This window comes from Pelobates fuscus, chromosome 3, assembly GCF_036172605.1.
Source record: "Pelobates fuscus isolate aPelFus1 chromosome 3, aPelFus1.pri, whole genome shotgun sequence".
NCBI classification, from domain to species: domain Eukaryota; kingdom Metazoa; phylum Chordata; class Amphibia; order Anura; family Pelobatidae; genus Pelobates; species Pelobates fuscus.
In genome coordinates this window covers 51111235-51130163 of record NC_086319.1, presented here as the reverse complement: position 1 = coordinate 51130163, position 18929 = coordinate 51111235, and the positions used below count along the sequence as shown (strand labels likewise).

At 39.1% G+C, this 18929-nt stretch overlaps 1 protein-coding gene across 2 annotated transcripts in view; it reads right to left on the bottom strand.

Annotated features, from left to right (window-relative positions):
- Positions 1 to 3126: 3126 nt before the first annotated feature.
- The window catches only part of MDM1 (Mdm1 nuclear protein), a 37279-nt gene continuing 21476 nt past the window's right edge, over positions 3127 to 18929 (bottom strand). For both annotated transcript variants that reach the window (XM_063447038.1, XM_063447039.1), the window contains 5 exons: positions 13731 to 13879; positions 11386 to 11510; positions 6496 to 6730; positions 4682 to 4741; positions 3127 to 3572 (listed from right to left, as the gene is read on the bottom strand). In XM_063447038.1, the coding sequence (XP_063303108.1) occupies positions 3463 to 3572; positions 4682 to 4741; positions 6496 to 6730; positions 11386 to 11510; positions 13731 to 13879 (679 nt within the window). In that variant the 3' untranslated portion in view covers positions 3127 to 3462. The remainder of the gene's footprint in view (positions 3573 to 4681; positions 4742 to 6495; positions 6731 to 11385; positions 11511 to 13730; positions 13880 to 18929) is intronic.

Genomic DNA, 18929 nt, shown 5'->3' with positions numbered 1-18929 from the left:
GACCGGAGATCTTCATTATTCATTGTTCTTTCTTCGACCCAAAAAGGGCAAATAAAAATCCATCGTAATAATCAAAGACACAAAAATAAAAGCTTTGTCACTAATTTAGAGGCAACTCATTGGGCTCCATTTTGAACTATATTTGTTAATATAAAGAGTCGGGGAGAAAGACTATCAGCTCTCTCTAGGACGTTTTGATAAGTTTGCAGTAAACAACTTTGTCTGCTTCTACCAAGCAAAAGCGGGTTTTGAATTAGAAGATATAGTGGCATTTGGTCAAATTATGCAACAAGATTGGAAACCTGTTAGTAACTACCTCAGCTGTTAAAGGGTCCTATCATAGTCTACTGGAAGTAATTCAAAGATTTTGTTGCTGAGAAAAAGCAACAGCTACTTTAGCAAGTAACGTCTAGTCTGTATAACTTACTGACAAGGGCCTCGATTTAATACGTTTGGATAAAAAAAATTTAATGATCCCATATTTTTGGTGATACTTTTCAAATAATTTATCTAAATAAATTTCCATTTTAATGGTTAATGGCAACATTTTTAGATAAATCATTTGAAAACTGTATCCAAAATTATTAAATCTAGGCCGACATTGGAAAGGGGAGCTGGAAATCAAATATAAAATATAAAAAGTTGGAAAGTGGTTTAGGTCAATCATTTAGAATCAAATAGTAAAAACAATTACCAGATTTATTAAAGTATAAAACACACACACAACAGTAAAAACCACAGATCAAGAGAGTCACAAGAATGGGTATCACCTAAAAGGAACTATGGTTTGAATAAAATTAAACTCTTCACTTCTAATCACTGCAAAAACTTTACTAGAATGAAAAAGGATGTATTTCTGTGTGTTAAAAGTTTCCTGTGATTACATGTTTCACAATACATTTTAAAAAACATTTAGTTACCTTGACAAAAAAAAATGGCTTTTTTATTGAATATAGCTGCTCGATTACAAAATATATTGCCTGGGTTTTCAAACTTCATTTGTTACCATGAGAATTTTAACAAGTACCATCAGCAAAAAAAAAAAAAAAAAAAAGCAGCCACACAACATTTTCTTCTAAGATTGACCACATTCACTTAAGTAAGATTTTCAGAACGGTTTTCATTCTGTGTTGTGGTTGCATCTAGAAAACCCAATATTCCTGTCTTCTAGGCACAAGCAGCTATTTACAGGTAAAAAGTCCTCTAAAAGTGCAGTTGAGTGTACTGTCAAGTATAGAATAGACTTCCTCAAATGCTGAACATGTTCAAGTATATATCATACACAGATTAATTAGCAACACCGCTATTTTTTCACGTAAATTGATTTTTAGACTATTTAAAGGTTTAAATAAGAGTGAATAAAAGCAAAATAAAATTAAAAAAATATATAAATAAAATATTTAATAGGATGATTTAAACTCTTCATAATCATCACTATGTTCTACACAATGAGATAAGCAAACATGTATCATGTTATTATTAAATAGTATCACTTTGGAACTAGCATTTAGACGGTCTGGATGCTCTAACAAAGCAAACGTATAAAAGTATACCATTTAAGATAAAATCACGCTAATTGCATTTTGAGAATTTTGTACGATCTACAGCTACAGCAAAAAAACAACAAAAAATAAACAAACATTAAAAAAAGGTTAAAGCATTCCAGACATGCAAAAATGATCTTGTTTGCAATAATATAGATAATAACATATCTATACATTTTACAAGGCAAATATGTAGATAAAATATTATTGGCTGTATTTTGTTTTTACCCGTTACCTTTATGACATCTGAAAGATACAGCCTTTGAAACAGATGCTTGAATACACATTTGCTTTCACAAGACTAAGTGCAAAATCCCCAGCATCTAGAATGTGTCTGCATGGTGGGAACAGGAAAATAATGCATAGTCTAGGTCAGGCATAAGCAACCTCCGGCACTCCAGATTTTTTGGACTACACCTCTCATGATGCTTTGCCAGCATTCTGGGTGTCAGAGCATTATGGGGGATGTAGTCCACAACATCTGAAAAGCCAAAGGTTGCCTGCCTCTGGTCTAGGTCAAGGATGCCCAAAAGGTAGATCCCCAAATGCTTTAAAACGGCAGCATCCACGATGCTTTGCCATTGTAAAGGCATGCAAAGCTTCATGGGAGTTGTAGTTCTACAACATCTGGAGATCTACTCTTTGGGCACCCCTGGTCTAGGTTATTTTCTAAAGTGTGAACTTCCATGAATTCATTTTGAATGTCAAATTCTAGGATAAAATAGTTGAACAGAAAACATAGCTGAACTGGATAAATTGTCCAATTTGACTATTGCAGCCTGCAATTTGAACTTCACGTTGAATTCAAACTTCATAGAATGACAGTGAGCATTTGGGGTGAGGTGGAGCTGCAGGAATCCGATGTGGCAGCCAGTTTGGAGGAGGCAGTGGTAACCTGCAGGTAAGATTACCATTGAATCTTTATATTTGCTGGTGGTTTTATGAATACATTCTATAGATTCAATTCTATTTCCTACCTATTGATTCTAATTCCTATCTACCTCCTGCAGATGAAAGGTCAACTTAAAAATCTGAAGGAGTCACTGGTGCAGTTATTCTGTACCTGTAAGAGCAGTTTATCAACACTCTGTGCAAAGCGGATCTGTCACAATTTGGATCCCTCGGCTAAAAGCCTATACGCCTGGTTCCCCCTCCCAACCATTATTGGATCTCAGGACCCCGTTTTACCTTACTTTATTCTTCATCTTCATTCCCTGGTGCCACCATCTTCATGATTCTAAAATGGCAGCAGCCGGAAATAGTATACTTTGCCCATAGCTGGGCAGTTCACAGATGCCGTGTCACCTGACCTCAGTTGACCACTTATGTGCCACTACAGGACATGATGTGGAGCTGCACTGAGGTAAGTACATGGTCTCAAACTTCGAGAAATACAATAGGAAAAGTAGCCCCTACTTTTCCTTACGTGTAACTCTGAAAAAAACTATTTAAAAACAAAACAAAGAAAAACAGGGCCTGCTAAAGGCAGTTTTGGACATGCCAAGTGTAAAAAGAAAAAAAATTTGTTTTTAAAGTGACAGATCCATTTGAACTAATTCGAGTTATTGGCCTAGCACAATGGTTTCAAAATAACACATTATTTTATTTCTTTATACTTTTACTGCAGAGTTTAAAACATGTTTACATTCCTGATTTTAAGGTTTTTTTTCTCTCCAGTTTTTTTGTTTCTTTTAAGAGACTATTTTAGCAGTTTTGCAAATTGTGTGTATCAATATCAAATACACTAATATATATACTGAGAATTTAGAAAGAACAAGAAAAATTGCAATGTAAAAAAATAAGGGTTCACGCAGAGCAGTTTCTGTATTAGAGTAAGAAAATAAAAACACATAGTAAAAATATAGATTCCACGTCAAAATCATTACAAAATAAGCTAATGTGCAGTCACATCTACGTTTCACTTTTTGCCCCAGAAATGTTCTTTTCTTTTCTGCGCTCGTTCCAAAATCTCTGATGCAAAAGAGCTTGAAGCTGCTGATCTGGCTGAGATCTGTGAGAGTCTGTCATCTGAAAAAGACCAAAAACCACATTCATGGTACCAATCAAGGAAGACTTCTAAAAGACCTAGATATCCGGTAAATGTCCTGCAGCCAAAATATTAAAGGAATACTTTAGTGTTAGGCATAAAAAATTGTATTCCTAACACTATAATGTTCCTCTGCTCCCTGCCTACCTCGAAGCTCCCACTGCCTGTTTAAAATCCTTTTTACACTCACCTTACTGAGCCAGCGAGATCCCTTAGCGCCGGCTCCATCTCTGCCTCCTTTAATTATAATCTCTACAAGTAGGAAACCATATCTTCTAATTGTCCACTTATTTATTTACTTAAAGCTGAGGTGCTTTATGGCTGCAATATTCCTTTACCTGGAGCCTGTCTTTTGTTTATAAAAGTACAGACACCTCACTGGGTGTCACTCAGCTAGAGTATGCATGCCTCTCCCTACCCCTTCTCAATGCACTATACTAGAGCTCATTGAGAAGTACTGGTAAGCCAAGATCACGTGCATATACAGTTCCAGTAAAGAGAAGTCTCTGATTGTTGTATTACTCGGCACAGACTGAAAGTCTGTATCAGGGAAAGAGAGGAGGGCTTGCACGGGCTACAGGCAGCAGATCTGCAGCTTTTGCAAGCTGTTTTTTTCATATAACTCCAATATGCAGAAAAAAATACAAGCACGTACATCTACTTAATAGCTAAAAAAAACTAAAAATGAAAAGGTTGTGCTTATTCTCTTAGGATCCAGGATGGCAGGTTCAAAAAGGAGAGAGCTGGGACACTAACTACTGAGCCATCTCTGTGACTATGAAAGACTGAATGTTACGAACATTTATATAATGGCAACATGTATTATTAACATAGGCGACATATTTCACAGTGTTTAACATTTATACAGTGGGGATATGTAGAAACAATTAATTGATAGACAAAACAGTCCTCTCAAAGGAGCTTACAATCTGTGGCAGTAGCAATGAAATGTAAGACGTACACATTATGAATTGCTTCAAGCGTTTAATTTTTTTTCACCCGCCATTTGCTATTTGTCATTCGCTTTAAAGACTCTATGGAATATCATGACAAGCTAATGGTAACAAAAAGAATGCGGAAAAATACATACCATCAATGCTCTGATCCCCACTTAATGAACTTTTATACAAGGCAGGAATTCCAAAATCTCCTGAAAAAAAATAGTAAACAAAATAGGTTTTATATTTAAGGTTAGAAAAAACAAAACAACACAACACACAAAGCCATAAACATAGCAACAATAACCATTGTATTTTCTCCATGTGTTGAGTAAATTTCACATTAGAAATGCGTCTGTAGCTTATTGAGGAGGTCAGTTGCATTATTCTCTTTGAGAACCAACTTCTTTAACTTGGAATTCATCTTTACCAAATTGTGCTAAGCTTTTTTTGATATATGAACTGCATATCTATCATTTCCTCGGTAGTGCCTGCGGGCGGTATTTTGTCTTCCTAAAGAATGTGCCAGATTGTGGCATACAGGGACATAAGCCTATGTTTATTATTATTATTATTTATATAGCGCCATCAGATTCCGTAGCGCTGTACAACGTTCAAAGGTTTCGCCATCTAAAGAGAAATGTACAATGCATAGTTCATCAATGTGTTATATCGTGGGACAAGACCCCTGAATATTAGTTCTGTAAATCTATACCTACACAAGGATGAGGGTCTAACAATCCCTTTATCTATTCACAGTTTGATGTTCTATTGGATACAAGTTAGAGATGAGTCTTTTTCACAATAGAAACAGCTATGTCAGCTTGTTTCTTTTCACAATGAATTTCTTTTATTGTGTTTTTTGATTGTGCTTGCTGTCATTCATTTCAAGTCTGGATTCACATAGCTATGCAGTGACACTGCTTATCCTTGCATAACCTCTATTTCTGAGGTTGGGTTTGTAGCCACAGCTTGATTCTAGATACTATATCTAAATGAAGAATTAAACCATAACCCCACGATACAACACATTCTGTAAAGTAGCCGGGGAATGTGTTCTTACCTATTTACAAAGTATATGACTTTGCTAATGTAGGTACAAGTCTGTTGTCATTCAACATATATAACTATTATCAGTAACTTACCAAACTGGGAATTGTCAAGAACTGATAAGAAAATTCCAAGAACAGCTAACCTATACAGCGACTCAGAGAATTTTTCCAGTTTGTGAATAACATGGCTGTTTTCTTAAAGTAACGCTAAAGCATTAGGAATGCAGGTTTGTATGTCTAATGCTTTAGTGTCCTTGTTTGTAGTTACATAGCCCCCCCTCCTACCCCCCACTCCCGTAATGTCATGAAGGAGGCTTGTTTCATCCATCATTGATCCAATCAAATGCTCATTTTAGAGGACCATTTGCACATGTTCGGCGAGTTCCACGTACGCACTCAAGCTTCCCCATAGGAAAGCATTGAATCAATGCTTTCCTAAGAGGACTTTGGCATCCAGTGACTGAGTTTTACTTGGTCAGTACTACAGAAGCGATCCTAGTGGCAGTCAGTACAGGTGGCTTTGATCCTGCAATGTAAAGATTCTAAAAAAAAAAAAAACGAAAAAAACAGCAATGATTTACATTGCATGGTTAAAAGGACAGGGACACTGCACCCATAGCACTACATTGAGATGACGGGGCCTAGGTGACTTTAGTGGTCCCTTAAACACTCCAAGCATTATAACCACTACAGCCCGCTGAAATGGCTGTGGTGTCAGGAGTGCCCTGGCACTTAAAGAATTGGATCTTTGTTGCTGCAATCACCTGCTGCCGGAAGCTCCTGCAAGGAGCTATTAGTTATCTGCACTGAGCTAATCTGCAGGATTGAAATGTCTATGCCTATTAAAAGCACTGCTACTATAAATAATATTATAAATTAATTTTAAGTGCAACGCTAGGAGATATTATTTTTACCGTTGTGCTGAAACTCTGGATCTCTCAGTGCTCCATGAATACGACATGAAGGGCTCCACTGTGGTAAGGAATGTATTTTTTTCTGTGCATGTGACTGGTTAATGGGATAGGAAAACTCCGGAGTAGATGGGCGGTCAAACACACGGTTACTTGGCCAGTCTTCGTGCCTTAAGGGAACTGGATCAACGGTCCGGATACCAGCAGTTGGTGGGGACAGTGATGACATGTCCTTGCTCTAGATTAAAAAATACACACACACAAAAAAAAAACCACATCATTATGAAAAGGTAATTACATAATTTATAATTACTAAAGTGTTACAATAAAGACATCTAAATAAACTGTTAAAGGGGAATTGCCCCATCTCTGGAAATTGCATTTCGTAAGACATTGCAAATGACCTATAGCTTGAGGTGATTTTTTTCTATTAAATGTATGTTCAGTTTTTGCAAATGATATCACAATTCTGATTAACCTATTTTATACATTGCAAATGAGGAGAAATGGATACATTGTTTGATTTCTCCTTTTAGATTCAAAGCACAGAGTTTATAACGGTGGGTAACAGGGAGCCAAGGTGGAGTTGCCTGAGTGCTGGATAAAGACTGTGGGTTTCTACATTTAATTAGATTTTTCACAGTTCACAAACCACATATTTGTTCAATATAAGGGATAAGTAAACATACTAAATAAAATTGGGAGCTCTCTTTTAGATTAATAAAACAAACCAAAAAAAATATTTAGAATGAACCAATAATATAAATTATATTCTCACAAACTCAATATCACAATTAAACTTTTGATCCTTCTTATTCAACTTTATAACGCTATTAAATGAAATACAAAGCACAACCTCCCCCCCCCCAAAAAAAAAAAAAACAAGTAAACAAGGTAGGTTTGTCTATGTGTTTATGGTGACCTTAAAGAAGTGATTTTGGTTTATAGATCATGTCTATGCTGTCTCACTGCTCAATTATCTGTCATTAAGAAGTAAAATACATTTTTTTCTGCCCTAGCCACATTTCCCTAACTATTATATGCTTACTAGGGCAGGGGTGGGAAACCTTGGGCACTCTAGATATTGTGGACTACATCTCTCCTTTGCCAGCATCATGGGAGATGTAGTCCATGACATCTGGAGTGTCAAAAGGTTGCCTACCTCTGCTATAGAGGAATGTAAAGTTCCATAGCCGGTAATTGCCTTGTTATGCCAGCATAAAGCATTGTTCCCTACCAGGAGCCTCCCACCCACGTGAGATACAAATGTGATCTCACAGAAAGACTGAATAATGTGATATTATCCTCACTGTGTCCATAACGCTTCTACTAGATTTTCTTTCCTTTTGTAAAACTGAGTCTAATAAAACGTCTCTTATATGTGCAAATTGAGTTTTGCACATTAAGCCTCTCATTTTGGTATCTGGGGTCTGGTATTATCCCATAAATAGGCAGTCCTAAATAGGCAGTTAATACACCCAAACATGCAGAACTGGGGAAGGCAAAAATAAGTAACAGAGATAGACGTATAATTGGACCTCAAAGTTGCCAGGCTTAACGTATAGAATAGGAAAAAAATCGTAGTCAATATTCAAGACAAGGTCAGGATAACGGATATATGGGTAATCAGAGGTACTAGCCAGATCAGAATCACAGAAAAGAGGAAAAGATATAACAAGCCGGGTCAGGGATACAGATGTACACAAAATCCAATAAACTAGCCAAGGTCAAACCAGAATATGCAGAAGAATATAAGGAACGCACTAATTGGGAACTACAAAAGAAAGCCTGATACGGACCAAAACTAGGTACAAAACAGTTTTAAATAGGGTTAACTGTGTTTCAATTGGTCCAAGTCAACCCTGCCACCACAAAAGGTGCGGAAATCAGGTTTCCTGGGTGACAAGACCAATCGGAAACCGAAAGTGATGTAGTGCATTGTGATGCAATTAAAGGATGCGACCCTAGAGTGGGCAGTGTCCATATTGCTTTACGAAAGTGGGCCACGTAGAGTTCCGGTCCAGTGGCCCTGATCAGGTAAGCAGGTAAGTCCTAATACAGTTATGGAACTGCTGGGTGCATCTATAGAGTAAGGGGACACCAGGCCTGTGTTATCAGTATATTACCCCATTAAGAGGATCATTTGTTTTAGTGCTTTGAGGGTCCCTTTGAGTTGTGTTAATTCAAACCCAAAACTTCGGATAATACGAACGAATACAGTTTATGGGGAAGGTTCTAAATTTTACTGTTGCATAGCAGGAGCCTTCATAGCAGGGTAACATTTCTTCAGACCACAGTAGGAGGTTTGTCATTTTAAAACTGTATACCAACATAGCCAATTTCTTGGTAATTTACATTTCGAGCTTGTTTGAACCACAATCAAATTAACAAAGTTCCATAATCAACTTCTGGTTACCGAGAAATGTAAATCCTTTCCTTGAAAAACCTTGATTAATCCATGCAGTAATCAGGTCAAACAAATCATTACCAAACTACTAACAAGAGAAACATATAGCTGAACAGAAACAAGATACACATTTGCTTGTAATGTGACTCAAAAATTCCAAAGAACATTTTCATATTGCATGTCTCTAGCTATTTTAATGTCTGTTTACTACATGGTTACTACATTTTTTTCTGTTTTGAACAAATACGTTTTTTATCTCTTTTTGAGTAGGCAACCGAAGTAAAAGAGATAGAGGTATTACTGGACCTTAGAGTGGTGGTCAGGCTTAACGTATAGAAGAGGAAGAAAAAAAAAACAGTCAGTGAACAAGCCAAGATCAGGATAATAGATATATTCAAGTTTCAATTCAGGTAACCTGAAGGCTTTTATGTTGATGTCACAACCATTACACTGCAGCAGAAAGTTGGGTTGGTTATATTTAAAATAAAAAAAACAAGGGGGCGGAGCTAAGCAGGCAAACTGAATGGAAGCACATTTCATGAGCTCCTGCAGAATAGGCCCAAATTCTACAGAAAACCGACAACCGACTGTTACGACTCCCCTACAAACCTGCCAGTAGGCTGGGGGAAGCAACCGTGAACATGCCGGTACCACTCTTGAAGAAAGACACGACCGGGAACCGTGGCAACGATCTGAGGCCTAGTGGAATTGGGAGGGGAGGGACGGCCGCCTTCCCGCCTGATCCCAACACTGACAAGCGAGTGCAAAACACGCACCCCCCCCCCCCTATGGACCGGCGGGGGATATCCCGGTCCCCACCAGGCGGGCTGCCCCGAACCCTACACCAACAGAATGACACACTGACCACCATAAGAGACGAGGGGACGGGAACGCCCAAGATGGCGGACAAGCGACGGCGGCCTCCGGATGCAAGGGACACCGGGCACTGCGCAAAAGACTCCATCACACTAATCTTCGAACGCTTCTGGGCCAAACTACAGGCACGCATACAGCCTGCGACTCATGGCCAAACGCTACCCACAAGGGTAAGAACCGATGGCGGACAGGAGAATGGGAGTCCTCCTCAGGGCAACTCTAAGAGCCCTACATCTATCCCCCACATCCTGAGCCCTCCTGGGCTGAGAGCAAGTTGGGGAGTACCCCAGAGGCGCTGGCCACATAAGCGGAGAGGGGCACGACGACACTACAAGCGACCGGATCTACCTCCCTGCAACAACCCGAAAGGGCCGATCCTGGACCACAAAGGTTCCCAGGCTCGTGGCCTACGAGCGCCAGCTCTCCCACAGCTCCAGGGCAAGAGGGGATTCCCACATCCGAGACACCATGGCACTACCCAGAATAGACGGAACTCAAGCGAGAGGCCCAAACCTGGGAAGCAGCAGATAACCGGAGGTCACCAGGCCTGCAGCGAACAGACCAGCATTCTGGCACAAGCTCGAGGGATTAACCTCCTCATCGCCATCACAGCCCTAAGCGACTGTCTAGCTGTCTCTATCTACACCAGACAAGAAGGACTCTGCAAGGCAAAGCACCGAGGCCAGCATCTGATGAACCCCAGGGATAGCACGGACCTACCGAACCAAGGCATCGGCTAACAGTGCCACATGCCCCCGAGGGAGGTACCCGTGCCCCCCTCAGGACTTACTGCTACACTGCTATGTACTCACCCGTTGATACCCAGGCGGATGATCTTGATAAGCTAATGTATAACAATGATTTCTAAAAGGCATCCAGTGATATACTTCATCTATGCTATAACAGCAACCTTTATATATGTTGTATTGGTAACCAGCGATATCATACAAAATGTTAAAATTTAAATTTACACCAGTGAGAACCCTCATGCGCTTTATATTGGCACCAGCGATATCTATCTGTATGCAACCTGTGACAACACATAACATGTCATGTTTTCAATTACGGCAGCCTTACCCTCAGCCATAACATAGCCTACGTTTAACCATAGCTGCACGTTTAAGCCTGTACACATACTAATTTGTAATTATTTTTGCCTAGAATTAATCTAAGTATAAACCTAACCAATGGAAGAGTACACTACACGTTAAGCAGGCTGCTAGCGTACAAGCGTGGCTCACTCCCCTGGTCGTACCTTTCACCCTTTCCAAGCTATCTTTAACCTGTACTAATGGAACACTGATCAGTCTGATCACCTTCACTGTTTATAACTTAGCTTGTTTCCTGTTCTGACTCCTAAAACATAAAATGTGCAAAGTTTTCAAATGCCATACAAATGTTCAGCTATGTCTATATTTTTTGCTTGCACCAGCTATTGTGGCAGTGCAAACAAGTCTGTTATATCTGTGCACGAATAAAATAAAGATTTAAAAAAAAAAAATAAAAAAAAAAAAAAAAAAAAAAAAATCTGTTTCTGATGTTCCCACATTTCCAGCGCCATGTTTTGTGTAGTCTACTCATGTACTTATACATGTAAATGTCTGTTTTACCGTCTTATGATATTCCTTGGATACAGGTTTAGTTACAGCATGGTGCCCTTCACATGCCCCTTTCTTCTTTGTCAGTTCGGGTGTGTGACAATGAGGTTTTGCTGGGGAAACCAACAGTGCTCCACCTATAAACAAACACACAAACATTTTAATTTAAGCTGACACAAAGAACTACATGCAAACTAACAGTCCTTTTAAATACCTTTAAAAAGGAAGAAAATAAATAAATAAATCCCCACATATAAAAGAAATTTACAATTTGGCCTTAAACATCTGCTGGGCTTCAGAGTAGCAGATGGATGTCTCCCGTAGATCAACAAGTTATTATTAATAATGTCATATTTACGTTTGCCGCCCTGTACATATTACTTTGTTTTAAAGAACACTCCAATGACCATATCTACTACAGCCTAGTATAGTGGTCATGGTACCGAGGGCCATCCCATTTTTAAGCACTGAGTGAATTTGATTGCACAACTTCTACAATTATTTATTGTTATTACTGTATATAATCCCAATTATGTTGCTGTAGCTATATATATGGTAATTTGTAATGCTTGGGTTTGTGTTTATCATTAAATATTTTAAACTGCCTTGGAAATGTTTGGATGGCACACATCAAAAATCAATGAAATTATAAAGATATTCTTCCAGGTGAAACAATTTTAAATATATACAAACCAGTCAAACCAGTTCCTTAAATAAATAGAGCATGATTTCAATTTAAGGTTTTAATGTTTTAGAAAAGGTTTCTCATAGTGCAATCAACATAAATCACAAATTCACACTTTTACATGTTGTCTACACACAGGTGTTTTCAATGTGCTTTAATTATCAGTGCGATGTAGGGTGCCATTTTGGGTTTAAAAGTAAGTCAAGGAAGTTACATATATAGTTACATAGCTGAAAAGAAACTTGCGTCCATCAAGTTCAGCCTTCCTCATATATGTTTTTGCTGTTGATCCAAAAGAAGGCAAAAAACCCAGTCTGAAGCGCTTCCAATTTGGCAACAACTAAGAAAATAGCAGTCAGATGTCTCCTTGGATCAAGCAGCTATTACCCCACTAATTAGAAATTAAACCCCTGTATGTTATGTTTTTGCAATTATTTATCCAATTGATGTTCAAACATTTGTATGGACTCTGATAAAACCACCTCTTCAGGCAGAGAATTCCATACCTTTTCTTTATCTTTCTTTCAGCCTAGATGCGTGACCTTGTGTCCTATGTATAGCTCTGTTTATGAATAGATTTCCAGATAATGGTTTGTACTGGCCCCGAATATATTTGCATAATGTTATCATATCCCCTCTCAGGCGCCGTTTTTCCAAACTAAAGAGATATAAATTTTTTAACTAAAATGCTCAATTCCTTTTATCAATTTTCTAGCTCGTCTCTGCACTTTATCTAGTGCCATGATATACTTCTTTAGAACAGGTGGCCAAAATGGCACAGCATCTTCAAGGTGTGGTCTTACCAACGATTTACAAAGAGGCAAAATTATATTTTCATCCCAAGACTTTATGCCCCTATTTATACATGAAAAAACCTTACTGGCCTTGGCAACTGCAGATTGACATTGCATATTGCTGCCTAATTTGTTGTCTATAACAATTCCCAAATCCTTCTCGTGTGTGGTTATCACTAATTCACTACCATTTAGGGTGTAAGTTGTTTGTGCATTCTTGACCCCGAAGTGCATAACTTTGCATTTCTCTAAATTAAATTTCATCTGCCATTTTAGTGCCCAATCCCCCAATCTATCTAAATCCCTCTGCAGCAAAGCAATATCCTGCTCACATTTTATTACTTTACAAAGTTTTGTGTCATCTGCAAACACTGAAACATGGCGTTCAATGCCTATTTCAAGATCATTTATAAATATGTTAAATAGAATCGGTCCCAAAACAGAACCCTCAGGGACACCACTTAAAACTTTTGTCCAGCCTGAAAATTTACCATTAATGACAACTCGTTGTACTCTATCCTTAAGCCAATGTTCTACCCAAGAAAAATAATATTTATCTAGACCAATTTCTTTTAATTCGAAGACTAACCTATTGTGAGGAACCGTATCAAATGCCTTGAGAAAAGTGTTTTGTTTTATTTTCAACTGTTAGGTGGGTTGCCCAGCCAATATGAATATACTTTCTGGGGTTTGATGGAACTCACTATTCAAACAACATTAGACCCAATATTTTAACTCTACACATCTAGCATGAAATGTAACTAGTAGAAGTGCACTGAAGAAAATACTTTATATGTGAGCTCATTATGACAGCAATGTTGGCCTTCCAAGAGCTAAATCACTTTCTATCTGCCCAGTGTAACGATTTGAGATGCTACCTGATGCCGGTGTTGTCAGATCATGATGTGTTCGTTGGACTTTTCCAGATAATTTCAGTTTGGGGGTTGGAAGTCTCCCAGTCACATCTGAACTAACCGAGGTAGATTCAGACCTATCGTCTGGTTTATTTATTTTTGTAGAATCCAGCCTGCAACAAGACATCGCAAAAATTCAGTGAATTTCATGCATTTGTAACAGTTTTAAATGAAAAACAGGGTAGGATAAAAATAATTCTATATGAAAAAGGAGGCTGTGTCACATAACGTCACCATTCAAAATTTTTTTTTTAAAAGCCCTGTAATATAAAATAATGTGTACAGTTATTTTGTATGTCCTGGTTGTCAAATGGGCCACAATCCAAATTCTACAGAAAACTGAAATAGTGATCCAGAAAATAGTTTGGCATAATAAACCTTTCTGGACAGAGGGAGTCGAAAGAAGAACGCTGGTTTCCTATTAGTTTAACTCAGATCCCGACAAATTTTAACACAAGTTTTATTCAGATTTTAGCATATTTGGTGATGAAAGCACCAACACCTGCATAGCTTAACATCGATCTTAGGATATTGCCTTGGGGTGTTTTTTTGGGTTTTTTTGTACAGAATATCCACTGGTTGTTCATGCAGTAGTGTGCTTTATTTCTGTACTTATTTCATATTAAATGTCACGATTCGGGAACCTAACACGCTAACAGGTCACAGATAGGAAAGAGTGCAATACCGGTCCTTAGAATGGCCGGGTTAAGCACACTAAGAATAGTCAGGAGACAAGCCGAGTAAAGGGAGCCAGAAAACAGAAGAACGAGAAACAAGCCGAGGTCAAAAGGAATGGAGAATACAAGACAATCGGAATAACAAGCCAAATATTCGGTAACCAGAGAGACACACGAGCAAATAGCAATACAGGTTTAAAAGACCACAACAGGGCACTGAGAGACAGGAAAGGTAAGTATTTAAATTCTGTGCTTAATTCTGATTGGATAATTTCCAATCAGAATTAACAATCACACGTGGGAGATATCTATACCTCCCACTGTGATTGTAGTGCTGTGACTTTAACGCCGGGTCACGTGGCTGACCCCGGCGTTTGTATGAATGCACGGTCTCCCAGCGTGCAGCGTTATACATGCTGCCGCTGGGAGACGAGAAGGAGGATGCGAGCGCCGTCTGGGGCTGTGAGGATACCGCTCGCCAACAGGTAAGGGAAGGGGAGACCGCGGGACCCTGACAATAAAATAATGAATTAAATTACTTGGATTTCTTACATACAGGTTATTTTTTTAACAAAGCCAAACACTACAACAAGGTTGGAAGAAAAGAATGTAAATAGTACCCTTACTTACGTAAATTCAGACACAATAGGGAGCTATATTACAACTTTGTCTTCCTGGCACTATAAGCAAACAAAATATAAGATAGTGGGCACCACTAAAGGTGCTATACCCAAAGGAACACTGCCAGGAGTGTCCACCTATCTTAGGTACCGAAATGAGACTCCAGGGGCTTAACCCCATTATGAAAAACAAAAAAACAGAAAAAGATACAAATAGTCACAACACTAACAATGTTTTGAGACTAAATGCATCTCCTGGAAATACATATAATACTGCGGATAATCCCTATGTAAAAATTAAATTACCAAATGGCTATAGACAGCAGGTATATATCGCAAGATCAACATTATATAACAGGTGTAGAACAGGTCAGAGTATCATATAAAGGTGTAGTTAAAAATTATATATATATTTCCTGGCTAATCATGGCAGCATATACACATGGGTTAGCTCCTCTCGTACAGCCGTTAGTACAGGAAAACCACCAAGGTTTTAAAAGGAGGCTCCATCCCTAAGGTCCTCAGTCTTTTTCCTGTCCTACAGCCCTTAGGATGTGAGCAATTTGCTCCCTTTACTTACGGACATGTATGTTTTTTTATCTTCATTACTTTATTTGCCTGTTTTACTGTAGTACATTATGCAGTTGTGCTTTTATGCTGTGATGCATTTAAGCTTTGATATCTTTAAACTAGTGCATTATACAGCTGTACCTTATTTTTAAGATTGTGGTACATTATGCGGTTGTGCTTTTACTAGGAAGCATTTAAGCTGTGTGGCATTTAAAACTGTTTCATTTAAATTTGCATTTAATACTGTTGCATGTAATGCCGCAAGTCATTGGAAACTGCAGTACATTTGGAAAACTGCAGTGCATTTGAAGACTGATATATTTTGAAAACTGTTACATTTTGGAAACTGTGATACATTTTTTTACCTTGAGGCCTTTAGACTGTGGTGCCTTTAAACTTTGACTTTTTGCACCTGGTTGCCTTTTAAACTTCCTTGCAGGCACTTTTGTTATCTATTTTGCTTCCCCTTGGTCCCAGTGATTTATTCCTGGTTCCCGGGGTGTTTAGGGGCCATGTAGGCTTCAGACAGAGTCCTTTCCCTGGTCTCTAAACAGCAAACACACTCGGATTAGGCCCACATGTGTGCAGTTTGTGCCTTAATGGGCCTAATACAGATGACGTGCATTTAGGGAAGACAAGTTGTGGCAGCCATCTTGGATAAGGGCAATTGCCAGAAAGTTCCTAAAATAAAGGGAAAATTACAGTAAACATACCACACTTATTAGGTAAGTATTTGCAGGGTCTCCAGACATGGATAAGTGCTGTCTTCAGCCTGTTTTAAAGTTGTTTCACTGGTTTCTTATAGAATTTAACAGAGCACTTTTTACTTAATACTTTACCACAGGTAATATTTAGTTATTATTTGTCAGATGTCTGATTCTTCACCAGGATCTGGTTATGAGGAGAAAACAGTGCAAGGAATCGGTTATGCACGGACTGCCTCCAGAAGGTTGTCGCTTCAGCATGACCTATCACTGTGCAGCCACATGACATGCGGGCAGGGCTTACAAAGTAAGTTCCAGAGGCCTTAGGGGTAAGAAAAGAGGCCAGGCTTTACCCTGTGGAGGAAGTTATTTCCAACCCCAGAACTACACTACCTAAGTTGCACTTATGGATCATAGGTGGATGCAGACCTGTCCAAAATGTTATGCCTACCATTGCAGGAGGCCAGCCAGCTGTGACTTCCGCTGCTGTTTCTACAAACATGAAATATGCGATTAAAGATCTAAAGGCTACTATGGAGAGAGATATTAAAAGCCAATATTGAAGAGGCAGTCTGAAGTCTTCAGGTTACAACTGACTTCTTCACAGAAACTTCCCTAGATGTAACTAGGATATTCTCTGAATCAAATGGCTTTATCTATAGCAGCTAAGAAAGCATTATGGTTCTGTTTCTGGGATGATGACTCACCCTCCAAGTCTGCCCTCTACACCATTCTATTTGAAGGGGTGGTGCTGTTTGGGAAAACTTTGAATAATTACATTGAAAAGGCGAATGAGGGCTGCAAGATATTGGTACCTCAGGATGGAAGTTCCAAGGATCCCAGCTCCTCATAGTCTGACCGGAGAACCTCCAATGACCAGTATTTCTGAGATACATGGAGCTACTGGCCCTGCAGGGAATACTCCAGAGGTAACTTTAAAGCAGTCGTTTTGCGATACATGGAGCTACTGGCCCTACAGGGAATACTCCAGAGGTAACTTTAAAGCAGTCGTTTTGCTCTTCAGCAATGAACATATCTCCTCCAGTACTAGGAGTGGAAAATTCTATGCTCTGCTTTTCCCTATCTCAGGAACAGTTCCACAGATTGTGAAGGTTTTCTCTCCCAGTTTCTTCATTTCTGCTTGGTAACCGCAAGAAAATAGATGCAACTACTAGGAATCCTGGCTTCCACCATCAGACTTGTCAGATGGGCCAATGGCATCTCTGGATTCCTTACAGATCCTTCCTATCTTGGTCTAACAAGAGAGAGATTATTGGAGCCAGCCACTTACTCTGTCCCCATCAGTGGAGTTACACCTTACCCTGGCAGATGAAATAGGGATTAGATCTCTGAGTTTCCAGTGAACAGTACCTCATTGGTCAATTATTCGCTTGAATTCAGTTTTTATAAGATTGGTTGCACAGTGTTTGGACCATGTTGCACAATCTTTTCATTCATTTGTATGGAATTGTCATTTTCAAGGCTCTTCTTCACTTCAGAGGCTTGGTGAAGAACGAGTGGGTCCAAATTTGCTCAAATATCAATGCAACTGTATCCTATATCTATCAAGATGGGTCTCACAGATACGTATTGATGGAAATCCAGCCCATAATGATCAGGGCACAGAAGAACAAACAGTGGCTCAGAATACAATGGATGTTTGCTGGAGCCGAAGAACTGTGGACAAGGTGGATTGGCAACCATGTCCTGACATATTCTCGGGGTTGACGCAGATTGTCTGATACCATACATAGATCTGATGGCCATTTCTTGGAACTACCAGGTCCAGAAGTATTTTTTACATGCTAGGACCAGAATGCTCAGGTTCAGGATACATTGACTCAAATTTAGAATTTTAGTCTGATGTACATATTTTCCTGTTTTCGACTTTCCTAAAAAGGCAATGCAAAAGGTGACAGTGGAAGACCGTGTTGACTCTAATTCCTATGATGAATAAGATGATTCTGGAACCTCCAAGGGAAATTCCAGTACGTCCAGACCTATTACAAGGCCCCATGACACACCAAGATCCTCAAGTTCTGGTGTTGATGAAGGAGTCCATATTAGTATAGGCATCCCGGAGACGGTCATTGAGATCCTCTTACAATCCTATACAGGATTTACTAAGCTTGACATGCTTTTGTCTGTTGGAATTACTCCTCGTTCAGGCCTTGAAAGGTTCTGTGTTATAACACTCTAGAGGAGCACTTGGCTGCACTTTGCTTCATATAGGGATTGATTGAAATCATGCCTCCACTGAGTGTGGTGAAGCTAATATGTGACGTACCACTGGTCTCACGGGCCCTGACTGAACCATTATTCAAACCTCTAGAAGGAGCTTCCATGGTGGTAGCACAGAAAGTGCTGGTGGTTGGTACCCCAGCAAGGAAAATGGGTGAACTCCAGGCTTGATCCTGTGAACCCCCTTTCACTACTTTTCAACAGATATGGTCGTCTTGCATTTGGCACATGAAGATCCTGCCTATGGTGAATGCTTATCTATGTCATTCTCTACCTGTACTGATGGATACCGACTGAGCGTTGATGCCCCTGGTGCTTTGCTTCATGTAAGCAACAATTGAACTCAAGCCT